The sequence below is a fragment of the Oxyura jamaicensis genome, chromosome 6 (genome assembly GCF_011077185.1).
Source record: "Oxyura jamaicensis isolate SHBP4307 breed ruddy duck chromosome 6, BPBGC_Ojam_1.0, whole genome shotgun sequence".
NCBI lineage: Eukaryota > Metazoa > Chordata > Aves > Anseriformes > Anatidae > Oxyura > Oxyura jamaicensis.
The window spans coordinates 617272-630841 of NC_048898.1; the positions used below are offsets into that span (position 1 = coordinate 617272).

General features: G+C 41.7%; 1 protein-coding gene across 10 annotated transcripts in view; it reads left to right on the forward strand.

Moving 5' to 3' along the window:
* The window catches only part of SGMS1 (sphingomyelin synthase 1), a 93619-nt gene extending 80823 nt beyond the window's left edge, over positions 1 to 12796 (forward strand). For all 10 annotated transcript variants that reach the window (XM_035330752.1, XM_035330754.1, XM_035330750.1 and 7 more), the window contains 4 exons: positions 2738 to 2855; positions 6889 to 7042; positions 7765 to 7931; positions 10308 to 12796. In XM_035330752.1, the coding sequence (XP_035186643.1) occupies positions 2738 to 2855; positions 6889 to 7042; positions 7765 to 7931; positions 10308 to 10487 (619 nt within the window). In that variant the 3' untranslated portion in view covers positions 10488 to 12796. The remainder of the gene's footprint in view (positions 1 to 2737; positions 2856 to 6888; positions 7043 to 7764; positions 7932 to 10307) is intronic.
* The last annotated feature ends 774 nt before the right edge of the window (positions 12797 to 13570 follow it).

A 13570-nucleotide genomic window follows, 5' to 3' on the forward strand; every position in this document is an offset into this window, starting at 1 on the left:
GGCTGGGTTGGACCTTTAACCGAAGGAGGCAGTTTCCTTGTTGCAGGCTTTTCCTGAAACACTTGTCTTTGTCAAGCAGTGAAGCTCGTATTGCTTGTCATATTGCACCCTGATTTCATCCCAGATGAGCCTGCTTTTCTCTCAGGAGATGCAGGCTGATAGGGGTGTGTCATTCATGATACTGATCACTCAAACCGTCCTTGGATTCCATTCCGTTCAGGGATTCCATGATGATGTCGCGTAAGACCTGTGTGTGTTTTGACGCCAAAATGGAAGAGGATGCTAGATGTGTTCACCTAGCTAACCATGGTGCAGACTTTCCCTTGGCCTCTGTTACTGCTTTCTTGTGTAAAAATTAATTTTAACTTCAAGTAAATACTGGAGTTTCCATCTGCCTGTGCCCTGCCTGCTCAATAGGCTTGCTCAGGAGTGAGGGTTTTGGTGCCAGGCCCTAGATGTGATGCAAGGATCCATGCAGAGCACTGTCCATGGTGTTTATGGCAGGGGGATTTGGCTGGTTTCACCAGAAATCAGGAGCAGGATGGATGCTTGACTGGGGATCCTGGGCTGCCCGAGCCTTTTTCCACAGACACAGCAGGGAACCCAAGGAGCCCAGGCAAGCTGCCTGCCTGCAAGCATTGCCAAGGTCCTGTTAACTTCTCTGGGAAGCATTCCCAGATTGTTCAGGAGAAGCACAGCGATGGTTTTTGGCAGTGTTTGACATCTGATTCAGCCTGCATGCTCACAGGATTGAAAAAGCTGCGTACTTGCTACCCACGTGAGGTGAGATCTGGATAGCTGTAATAAAGTTCCTCCTGGCCAGTAATAGGCCTAGAGAGTGTACTTGTTAGCTACCCCTCACACGAGCAAAATCATGTTGAGAACGAAAAATATGAGGTCTTTTAGATTTTATTTTTTTTAATTACAGTACAAAGCACTTTGCGGATTTTCCTAAGCTAAAGTACATAATTCAACTTTAAACCAAGTAGTTTCATGTGTAATGTTAATAAAAGCCTTAATTGCTCAGTAAAACACTGCCACTTCTTTGGTCTCTTGAATGCAGTGCTGCTCAACCTCACCTTTTGTCTTGATAGGAGGGTATAAAGAAAAGCAAGCTCCTGTATTGTTACTAAAGCCAGGCACACACATGAGGTCTTCAACAGATCACCCTTCCAAGAGAAAAACTGTGCACCTAAACCACAGAGGAAAACCACTGCCCCAGGGGCTATGTTGCCTTCATCTCAAGGTCTTTTCCAACCTAGATAATTCTAGGATTCTAGGATTCAGTCAATGGAGCTACACTAATAAAGTATAATTTTTAACTCCCAGTTTTGTCCCTTGTTGCACATGGGGTGGGCGGGGGGAGGAGGACACTTGAATTGTTCTGTCTTAATAGCAGTGAGCACTCAAGTGCAAAATGCACTTACACTGTTATATTTGAAGCTTTTCTGATAAATTAAGACATTCATGTTGTTATTGAACTGGCACAGCAAAGTTGTGCTCTTCTGAGAGTAGAGCACTACAGTTTAATAACTCTGTCAAAAACTGTTAAAAATAAACAAATGGCCAGTTTCAGCTTTGAAAGAGCTCAGCTCAGTAAAAATGGCTTGTTTGTTTGTTTTTTAACAGTGAAAGCAACTGTTAATAGCAACAAGTGAATGTCAGGACTTGCAGCTTGTATTACAAACCTTGTACTACCCAAATTATCCTAAGTATAAATGACAATGATTTAAAATCAACCCAGACAAAAAGGGCCTGTACCAGCAGGACACAGCAGTGACTAAATTCATGAACTGCTGTAATTGGATATGCCTTCCGTTTCATGAAGTCATCGGTGATTTATCTTTGCTGAAAGCTGTGCAAGACAGATATAGTTTGCTTTCTGTCCTGATGGGTGTGCTGGAAGGGGTTTAATTGCCATGGTTCTTTCCTTATGACATTTTACTTGGTAGGTAGCAGTGAAACTCAGTAGGCCTGTTTTAGGGCTAGCAGTCACTTCCAAGTTGAACGTGCAGCCCTTTACAATGGGTGCTCTCACTGGTTTTGCAGAACTGCCCTACGTTACCCCAGAATTCAGCAACTTAACTGGCAGCCATCACTGAGTGAATCTCATGCAGCTACAGCTGCTTGCCTGGAGAGTGGTTTCCTATGGAAACACCCTGTCCTGTGGCTAGTACAGCTCTAAATTTGTATTTGGGATGTTTTATTGCTGATGTGAATTGCTTCCTCTCTTAATGCTGCTCAAGAAAGATATGTTCTCATTCATTTGGGTCATACAAGCTATTCCTTATAAAGCAATCCTTTGTAATTACTAAAGGGTGTGTGTCAGCAGAAATTAACTTTAAATATTTTCTCTATAAGATGAAAGGCAGTAACTCTATCCCCTGCTTTGAATAGAAAATGACCAATTAAAGTTAATGGAAGGGTGTAGGGCATGAAATCCCTTTTAATGTCTTCAGCACTAAATCTGAGCAGGCTTTTGTATTCTAATCCTTAAATTTCCTGTAATCAACGTCATGGGTAATGTTAGTTGTTTGTGTACTTCTGACCTGTAAAGCGTGGGAATATTTGTAAAGGAATTCAGTATCCACAGGTGCAAGTTGGTATAGATGAATAAATCATGAGTTTCAAAAGCATCAAGAAAAGTAACTAGCTTGTGTGTTTTATTTACCTTTGCATGTTGTATTTGCATTGAGTAACCTCCATTTTCTTTTTCCTCACTTTTTTTTTCTTACAGGTCTATAATTAGCAGAAGATTTTTCTGTATAGTTGGCACACTATATTTGTATCGGTGTATTACAATGTATGTAACTACACTCCCAGTACCTGGCATGCATTTCAAGTGTTCTCCAAAGGTAAACTTCATGCTACCTTTCTTTATTTTAATCTTCATGTTTTCCCCTTGTCCCGCTATTGCCAAAACTGTGAGCAGCCCTTTCGCAGTGTTTGCTACTAATTTGAAATACCAACTTGGTATCACAGGGGGACTTCCGTCTGCAGATCATCAGCTTCCCTCTTGGCTAAGGTGCTGACAATTTGATTTTGGGCAGGGCAAGCATTTTCATCCTTCAAAAAGTATAAATCTATGTAATTTCTCTAGCAGTTGGAACCCATTTGTATGTTCAGCATTTTTCTGTCTCCATTGAAGTGGTCAAAGGTTGCTACCTACAGAAGTTCCATATGCGACACATTTCTGAACACTTCTGTGTGTCAAATCTGATTATGATTTGTACTTGAAATTGACCCAAAGAGACTTTTTAAGGACAGTTTCACATGAAAAACTCTGCCCTTTGCTGCTATTTGCCCCTGCAAAATTGCAGTTGTGTTAGTGCAAACACTTGCCCCCCTCCTCCTTGAACTAGCTCTGTTTGTTGTGCCAAAAAATAAAACGGTCTTAAGAAAGCCATGGCTGAAACCAAGTTACTGAGATGGAGTTGTTTAGACAAGTCTTGTTTAGTCAATATTGAAGGGTAATTCATGGTAATTCATGAAACAAGGAGTGTTCTTGTATCCTCAGTAAGTTTGCAGATGACACCAAGTTAGGTGTGAGTGTTGATCTGCTCGAGAGTAGGAGGGCTCTGCAGAGGAATCTGGATAGGCTGGATTGAGGCCAACTGTACGAAGTTCAGCAAGGCCAACTGCCGGCTCCTGCACTTTGGTCACAACAACGCCATGCAACACTACAGGCTTGGGGCAGAGTGTCTGGAAAGCTGTGCAGAGGAAAAGGACCTGGGGGTGTTGGTTGATGCTCGCCTGAACATAAGCCAGCAGTGTGCCCAGCTGGCCAAGAAGGCCAACGGCATCCTGGTTTGTGGCAGGAGTATTGCAACCAGCAGGACCAGGGAGGTGATCGTCCTCCTGTACTCTGCTCTGGTGAGGCCGCACCTCGAGTGCTGTGTTCAGCTTTGGGCCCCTCAGTACAAGGACATCGAGGCCCTGGAGCATGTCCAGAGAAGGGCTACAAAGCTGGTGCAGGGCCTGGCACACAAGTCCTGTGAGGAGCGGCTGAGAGAACTGGGGGTGTTTGGTCTGGAGAAGAGGAGGCTCAGGGGAGATCTTACTGACCATATTACAGTTACCTTAAAGAAGGTTGTAGTGAGGTGGGGATCAGGCTCTTGTCCCAAGCAGCAAGTGATGAGGTGAGGGGAAATGGCCTCAAGTTCTGCCAGGGGAAGTTTAGGTTGGGTATTAGGAGTTTTTCAGTCTTTACTGAGGGAGTTGTGTGGCACTGGGACAGACTGCCCAGGAAGTGGTTGAGTCACCACCCCTGGAAGTCTTCAAGAAACAGGTAGCTGTAGAACTCGGTAGCATGGTTTAGTGGTGGACTTGTCGGTACCATGTTAAGGGTTGTACTAGATGATCTTAAAGGTCTTTTCCAACCTGAATGATTTGGTGATTCCATGATCCATCTCTCTCAAACAAGCACAGGAAACAAGGTTTGTCTATTAGACACACACGTTCTTTCTCCATAGCAGTTCGTTTCCTTGCCCCTTCTACTTAAGTTATAGCACAGACAGGAGAAAGAGGGGGGATGGAGACTAATTTCTGTGAAACATCTAAACATCTTTAGCATGCACAGTTCAGCAGGTTTGTGTGCACAACCATGAATTAGATGACAGGTAGCAAAGTCATAAATCAAGATTGTGATTTGGCTTGATATACATGCTGTCACAACTTTGTTGAAGATTGCTGGTGCATACAAGCCTGTGGGACAAACAGTTGAAACGCTCGGGTTCCTCAGGGAAGTAAAGCCAACAAACGTGCTGTATTGTTTGTTTGACAGCCCAGAGGATTTGCCAAGCCACATGTGGCTTCTTGAGGGACCTAAGTCTTTTGTAAAGAAAAGTGAGGAGGAGAGGAGTCAACATTGTATTTGATCAGTCAGCTATTATGAAACTTAAAAAAACACACAGGGAGCAAAGTGAGTAAATCTGCCATTTTTGTAAATTTACAGCATGGGCAAGTTGTTCTCATGACTCAAGTAAAGACAAGCCTTACTGAGCTGCAGGGATTGTGAAGAGCAGTTTTTGGGAGCATTTTTAAGTTTTGTAAGGGACTGCAAGCAGGAAATATTTAAATGCTACAAAAGCTTTGTGTAGACCTGTCCAAAAAGTACAATTTCCCATTGTTAAAGCAAGAAGGAGCTTTAAAACAAAGGAGGAAGATAGCTGCAATGGCCAGTCAGGGGTTCTATGTTCTCGGCTCGCTGTTAAATGGACGATAAAATGTGGTAATGATCCAGCATGCTGAGTGCACTGATCCATTTGGCTGCCTCCTTTGAGCTCAGATGGTTCCTGCTTCCTGCTGGGTCCCGGAGGTACTCAGCACATCCTGGTTGGGCTTTTCCCACAGCACACGTTTTTGTGGATTTAACAGTTGGGCTGGTGCTAGAGCTGGAAGCAGCAAAAGCAAGGTCTGGGGACGCTGCCGACTGCCTGCCTGTAGGGCACTTAGTAGGAAGGAAAGGGGCAAGAAGGTCTTGCTTTGCTTTGCTTTGCTTTGGCTTTCCAAAGGCAAATTGAAGGTTTTCAGAAACACATTCTGAGCCAACATGGTATGTTGGAGGTTGTTTGGAGCATATCCCTTGGGTGCAAGGAACGTCCCTGTTGCTCATGTGGATTGTGTGAATGGAAGCCCTTGCAGAATTGGCAGCGTGTGCTGATAAACACCATTTCTTGTTCTTTTGCAATGTGAGGTGAGAAGAAATGATTTTGAAGGCTTTTTAAGGCAGGGCAGGGGATGCCATAGATTTTGAAGTGAGATGCTCTATTTTGTGTGTTAAATGTGGCGTTAGGCAGCTGGATGTACAGGTTGGGCAGTTCATCTTATTTTCTGTTGGATTATCATCTGTAGGGCTTGTGTTGTTACTAACAAGATCAGTTAAATAAAGTTTGATTTATTTGAAGTGCTTTGCCTCTTGAACAGAAGGGAAAACAGACGTTTAAAGAACATGACAAATTTCTAACTATAGCTGAGAATACTTTTAACCCCTTTTCTTTTTGTGAAACTGGATTTTTGAGACTGTATTACAGAATTCCTAGGTTTTCCAATAGTCATTATTTTGATCCTCACTGCACATATGTGGCATCTCCCAAGGATATAGTGAATAAAAAGTCTGAACCTATTACCTCTGCTTGAAGATTCCTGCTAAAATATTTTCCCACACAGCCACAAACGTTAGCAAAGGCTGCCAGCAAGACCTCAGGTAAAGATTATGCCATGGTAGCAGTAATAAGTATTTATGAATAACAGAAAACAATTTTTGCTCACCTGCCTGTTATACCATAAGCATGGCACTCTTGAGTGTAGGCACTGACAGGAGTTTAACACTTCTTGGACCGTTCTTCTGATTCGGTATTATACTGAAAAATGCCATGTTTTTCATTTGCAACCAAAAGTGACCAGGTAAAGGGATTTTTTTACACATGTGCATACTTTCATAAATATATAGGTAAATAATATTTCCTTCTTCATTCTATTCTGTGAGTGCAGGAGAAAACAGCAATCCTTCAGGTGATTACAGGGAATTGTAATAATTTTTTTGATTCCCTATCTTGGGAATACTTCAAATAAAATAATACTTGAAACAAATGAATGCAGGTGTGTGCCTCCTGTACTCACATGAAGACTTGCTATAATGCATGCAAAGGATCATTTAAAAAAAAAAAAAAAAAAAGAAAAGAAAAAAGGTCTCATTTCCAGTCTTTTTTTCTTTTCCTCTAGAAATACATTGCTGGCTTTTGGGAAAGGTGGTAGGATTTACTGAATAAAAAGCAACACAAAAAGAGAGAATAAGAGAGACAAAGTTGCTGGCTGATGCCATGCTTTAAACTTAGGAAAGTTATTGCTGATACGTTACCACACGTTTGTGTTTCACTCTTTCACCAGCTTTTTGGAGACTGGGAATCTCATCTGCGAAGGATAATGAAACTGATTGCTGGTGGAGGATTGTCCATCACAGGATCCCACAACATGTGCGGCGACTATCTGTACAGTGGTCACACCGTCATATTAACTCTTACATACTTATTTATCAAAGAGTGTAAGTTTGTCACTGTTCATGGTGAATTTCCTGTTGTATAAATTATCTGCTTATTAAAGCATTATTGTGATTAGTAAATACAATTAAAGTCAAAATGCACCCCTCTCAGTTAAAGGAAAGTAACGCGACTTCAAGAACATAGGCCTTAATGAAAAAGAAAAGTTTGGAGACAAAGTTAAACGCTTTACTATGTAGATGACTGAATTATGCATTCTATTTCAAAACTATTTTATTTAAAATACAATTTATACTTTCACTGCACCCTGCCTGATGAATGGTACTTTAACTACGTATCTCCTTGTCTAGAGAGAGATAGATGCCATGCTAAATGAAAGGTTGCTCGTTTTGCAAGAATTAATGCATACATTTATCTCCTATGAAAGGCAGGAGGAATTGATTGTCAGCTATATAGTCGATACTGAAGTACAAAACAGTTGATATTACAGACCAGAATACATTAGATTTTTGTGTGTCAGGCCTCTTTCTCAAAGATTTCATAACCTTTCTATTTTCCAAGTATCTTATTAAATTGTACTTGTGGGTGGAGTCACACCCTAAAAGAATGATGCGTCTTTTGTGATCTCAGCACTCCTGCTCTTAATCTTAATGCTGGCATCACACTATCCATTCAGGATTGCGGGCTGTGTCCTCTGCTAATTACAGCAGTAGTCCTGAGCACCAATAACACTACACTTTGAAATAATCATTGTGTTTCTTTACAGATTCCCCACGGCGACTCTGGTGGTATCACTGGCTTTGCTGGACGCTCAGCATGGTTGGGATGTTCTGCATCCTCCTTGCTCATGACCACTACACTGTGGACGTGGTGGTGGCTTACTACATCACTACAAGACTTTTCTGGTGGTATCACACGATGGCCAACCAGCAAGTGAGTTTCTCCCAGTCTCTGGATCCACATGGCTCTGCTTGCTGTAGTGTGGCAGTGGGTGAATATCCACACTTTGCCTTGAGGCTTTCTGCAGAAGTAGGAATGGACAAGCACCCATCTCTTGTGAAGCACCCTGCTCTTCCCCCTTCACTTTGGGCTTGCAGGAAGGAAGAGACGTCATCGGTTGGGTTCATCTTGTGCCTTGACCGCAAAAAATATCTGAAGGTGTGCCTGCAGGCAGGCAAGCAGGCCTACCTGCTGTGAGGCTGTGTAACCTCATTTTTTTGAAGTCTCTCTGAATTTGGGCTGACAAGCAGGTTTTGTTTTATTAGAGCAAAAAAAAAAAAAAAAAGTGGTACTTCTTTAAGCTACCTGGGTACCAGAATACATTTATATTCTGTTGTGTGTGCCCTTCATTTGAATGATAGGTCTCTTGAAGAACGGTATGAGGCTTCACAAAAAATGAACCAGTTTTTCAAAGTGTTTCCAAGTGAGTAAGTTCCCCTAACCAAGGGAAATGTTTTCCTTTTGGAGGATGGTGGGTGAGAGCCCAGGCTGTTCCTGACCTAAGGTCTGTGCCTGAGAAGACATGAAAAATGGGGTGATGGGGGAAATGCTGAGAATAAGGAGCTGCTTAGGAGGAGATGCATCACATGATGGGAGATAAAGTATGTTTTTTACAACACTGAAATACTTGATCAGAGAGCAGCGGTAAGTGATACAAAGGTCTAAATGAGGTTTTGTGCCATTTTCTTTGTTCTTACTTTCCTGCCAGTGAACTGGATGAGCTAGTGAAAAGATGAGCTTAGCATTGCCTAAAAATGTGAGCAAAAATGCACAATTCTGTTATCTGTGGAGAGGACACATAGTGAGTTAAGAGAAACTTAAGATAACTTATCTTAGGTCTCTAACAACAAATCAGCATCCAAGTATTTTTTTTTTTTTTCTACACAACATGGAGAAGGTATTTTGCTTGCCTGTTGCATATGAGTCCAGTTTATTATGCTTGATAAAAGCCTCCTGTGATGGTAGGAAATTAGTTAATATTATGGCAGTGCTGATTTTTAGTTCATACCAGGGTCGTCTAGCTAACCGTGTCATACTTTATTCCTGTGGCTTTGATTCTGCTTGAAGCAGTACCCCACAGTCAAGCCTTGTAGATTTCTCCCTCCAAATGCCTGATTGCAAGGAATGCAGTTTAATGTTCAGCCAGTTCAGGACGTGCTGTGTTTGACAGCAGTCTGTGTTTAAACGTCCTATCTGTTGTCATGTAGCACTGGACTTAATTCCATTCCTCAGATTTGCTCCTGTGCTCTGTCAGAATGATAGTGCTGAGTGGCCATGTTTCCAAGCTGGAAGCTACTGAAGCCAGAGTTACCCTGAGTGCTAATGAGGACTTGCTTCAGAAAAACTCTTCGCCTTCATGTATTGAAACGTACATGTACAGAAACGTACCTGTTTTGCTGCATGGTGTGACTCACAGAAGATGGCTCAGCATTGCTTCCCTAATCTGCTGGGATGTTGGGAAATGCCAATCCCTGGCTCCTTACCTGGGTGTGCCTTTGTGTCCTAATGCCTCTTCCTGAATGCTGCTCCATGTGCAGAGGCCCGTGGCTTGTGACTGACCTTAAAATTGAAAGCAAAAGTGACTCCAGCATTAAATACATTTTTTTTTTAACGTGAGTTTATAACATGGAAAGAAAGCTTGGTATGCAAGTCCTGTGTTTACACTTCCCAGTGGGCTGATACAGCTCTTCCCAATTCTGTCATAACAAACGTGCAGCGAGGTAGTTGCATGACTTCCTCACCCACTCCTTTTGTCTCAGCTGTGGCTTGCTTTTGCTAGGAGAAGCAAATGGGTGGATGGATGTGGTTTGAGAGCATGTGGAGGCTGGGGCAGAGTTCTGTCTCTCCTCTGGATGGGTTGAGGTGCCTTGCTCACTGGTGTGCATGCACACAAGTTGACTTGCAAAGGATTCTGGAGCTACAGATTATTTCAAATATAGTTATGGAAACAGCTGTGCTTTGGGGTGGGTCTTTTCCATTCCCAACAGAGAGCTGAGATTGACCTTTCTTGCCCATCACTTTTTTCCAATGGGGCTGTTGTGCAGCTGAGGACTTGAAAGTGATGGTGAGCCTCACTTCAGAGCAACTGGTCATGTGTGCAGGAAGGCTGCGGAAAAGTATCTTGGCCCCTCTTGATCTTTGTTCATGTAGATTTGTTTGGCAGGTATCTACACATACCAAGAGATTTTTTGGAAACAGCTGTAAGCAGAATGCCACTCATGTATGGTAGAAATCAACATGCAGTGAAGTCATGCAAGTGGTGTGCTCTCTTGTAATTCTTTTTTTTTTTTCCTAATTATCTTTTTGCAGGTGCTAAAAGAAGCTTCCCAAACCAACCTCCTTGCAAGGGTCTGGTGGTACAAGCCCTTCCAGTACTTCGAAAAGAATGTCCAGGGAATTGTACCTCGCTCCTACCACTGGCCCTTCCCCTGGCCGGTGCTGCATCGAGGCAGGCAGGTGAAATACAGCCGACTGGTGAATGACACATAACAGTGTGTTGATGGACAAAATGGGGGGGAAAAAGACCTGTCCCAAGTGCTAAGAACTCCATACAAGAAGATGCCATAAAAAAAAAAAAAAAATCAACCCCTCCCTAACCCTTTATTTTAACAGTTACCTTGACTTAATCTATTCAGTTACCTGGTAAGCACTGTGATCTTTTTTTCTCTCCAAAGGATCTGCGTTGGACAACAATAAAGAAAATTTAACTTATCATGCACTGTTATACATTTCTTGTTAATAGATTTGGGATTTTCATTACCCATCACCATGTTCCTTTGTATATGATGCGAGAGCATAAATGAAATCTTTTCTATCATAAGTTCTGGTCTTTCCAGTCACGTCTGGGAATAATGCATATTATTTTCTTGGGAAAACATACTTTTCATATCTCTTGCCCCAAAGATTGGGCTGTAAGCCATTTTCTAGCAAATGACTATATGAAGGTTTCTGAATACCTGCCTTGGGGTAAAATCAAGAAATCCTTCTACCTGTTGCACCGTGATACAAATAAGATGATAGACACAGGAAGGTTTGGTAATCTTGATTTTGTAGAATCTGCAGTGACTGTGTCAAAAAGTGTGCAAAAAAAAGTTGTAAAGCGATTTTCTAAGTATTTCCTAACTTTATTTTTCAAAATGTGTATGAAAATTAAATTTAAAAAGATTTTTACATGTCAGAGAATAGAGAGTTAAAATTTAAAGAAACTGCTTCTTGGGAGAGAGAGATTTGTCTATGTTTCTAGTGCCTTTCTTGTCTTGATTGTATGGTTAGTAGGCAGTCTTAAATGTTTTTATTTAAAATAAAGTATTCCATGAAAGCAGAATTATATATACTGTATAATTACTAATTTTTGCATTTATAGCTAAATTAAACTGGAAATTTGCTTATAATGTTGAAATTGCCATGTCTAGGGAAAAACCAAATAAAAAGGGTCAGATCTTGTTCACACATTGTGGGCAGATCATATTAAATATATCACTTTATTGTCTACTTGGTAGCTGTATTTTAAAAAGAAAACAGCCATGAATTCCTGTTTTTTAAGAATTTTACAAATGATCACTGAGTGAACTAGGAGTAGTTTCTCCATCCCGTATTGAGATGTTGTTGAAAAACAACAAAGATATTCTATTTCTTTAAAATATTTGTGCAGAAACTGCATGTAATTATAAGTTTCACTCCTACCATACATACTGTATGTCTGGGGAAGTATTCTATCCTAATCTTGCCAATGTGCAGAACAAAATAGTTTTTTTTTAAGAATGATGAAGAGAAAATATATATATAAATATATATATATATCCATTCTGTATTTTACGTGAAGCAGAGTTATCTTCTGTAGGGTTTTTGTGTATTCACAAGGTGATATTTGTATTGTAAAACAACAATGGTGAAGGAAAATAAAAAGGCTTTTGAAAAATGTAGTTTCCTTTATCTTCTTAATATTAATTTTAAATTTAAAGTTGGGTTTATTCTTCTTAACTTTGCCTTTAATTTTACATGTTATTGCATTGTAGGCCATCAAATTTAGACTGTATGGAAACTGCATTGATTTTTGAATTGCTGTTCACCTTTGGCAATCAGTGCCTTATCTGAAGTAAATGCTATGCAATAGATTCTGATCGTTTGGGAGCTGGGAGCAGATCTGAGAAGCCTTCCTTGGAACCATCACCAGGGCTTGAAAAATCTACCCCAAAACTGCTGGGATGGAGCATATTGCAGGGTAAACACCCGTAACCCCAGGAGCTACCAATCTTGTTGCTTAAACTAGAAAAAAAAAAAAAGTCGAATTTCTGTGAGTACATTATGGTGAAATTGGTGAAAGTGTCACTTTTTTATTTTTTGATGATTTCTCTCTACTTCTCTGCCCTGTTTCTCATCCTCAGCCTAAGACCGCCTTGAAGAATCAATCCCATGTTCTGCTGCTTTGCCTTGCTGTTGCTTGGGATGCTAGACAAGACTAACCCATTTCTTATCACTTCGCCCTGAGAGGGATTTCCTCATGTCCCACATTCCTTTGCAAAACCCTTTGCAACAGCATTTGCAGAGCTATCTGCGAATTTCAGGGATAGCTCCGCGTGCTTGGCCTTGAGTTGAGAGTTATTATCTTTGCAACTATGTGGTTGAAAGCTGAGTTTAAAAAAGCCAACTCATCCAAAGATGATTGCTTGAGAGACTTCACACTCCCAGACGTAAATGAATGAGTAGATTTTTCAAGACCTGGCGTCACGCACATCAAAACCATTGACATAAGTAAATGTATGGATATATGCACATGACATTAAATGGAATCTGCTGAATTCTGCATTGTAGTGTCTGACTTACTGCATGGACCTGGCTAAACATGGTTTCATTTTTTCACAGAAGAGCTGTGCTGTAATAAAGCATGCTGTCTCGAGAATAACTGGGCAGGCGGTGACATTAAGCTCAGCGATACGGTGTAGCTCTTGTCACTGCCAAGTCTGGAGGAGGGGACCAAGGGAATAGACAGAGGACAAAATTCTGCGTCAGTGCTAACTGCAGGCTGCGGTGCTTGTGCTGCCTTGTTCGTCTCCTTCCAGTCAGTAGCAGTGAATATATGCTCACCAGCACCAGCTGTTTAAGGTGGGCAATGGCTTGCGATGGCGCTAATGTTGTGGGTGGTGGAGTGCAGCTGCTTGTTGTTCAGCATTTCAGTAACGGTTGGGGATCTCACATTTCCCACCATCAGAACACCAGCTGCATTTCCCCCAGGTTACTCAGGTATGATGCTTGTACCCTGATGCTGCTGCCTTCACTCCCTGAAGGAGCGTAGCCAAGAGGTGCTGCTGGTGTTCTGGAGGCTTCTAACACCCTCTGGAGCAGAGTGAGCTTCTTGGGCAACTTCCAGGAGTGATCCAGTCCCCATCCTGAGGCTGAACCACCACTTGCTCATCCCCTTGCTCTGGGATGCCCCACCCCAGTTTACTTTTCAGTTCTTTCAGGTGGGGAAAGTTTTGAGACCTGTAAAATACAGAGAGGGAAGGTTCCTGAGGAGCACAGGCAACAACCTGGAATGGGCAACAACCACTTCTCTTTTTTGGTCTCTGCAAAGA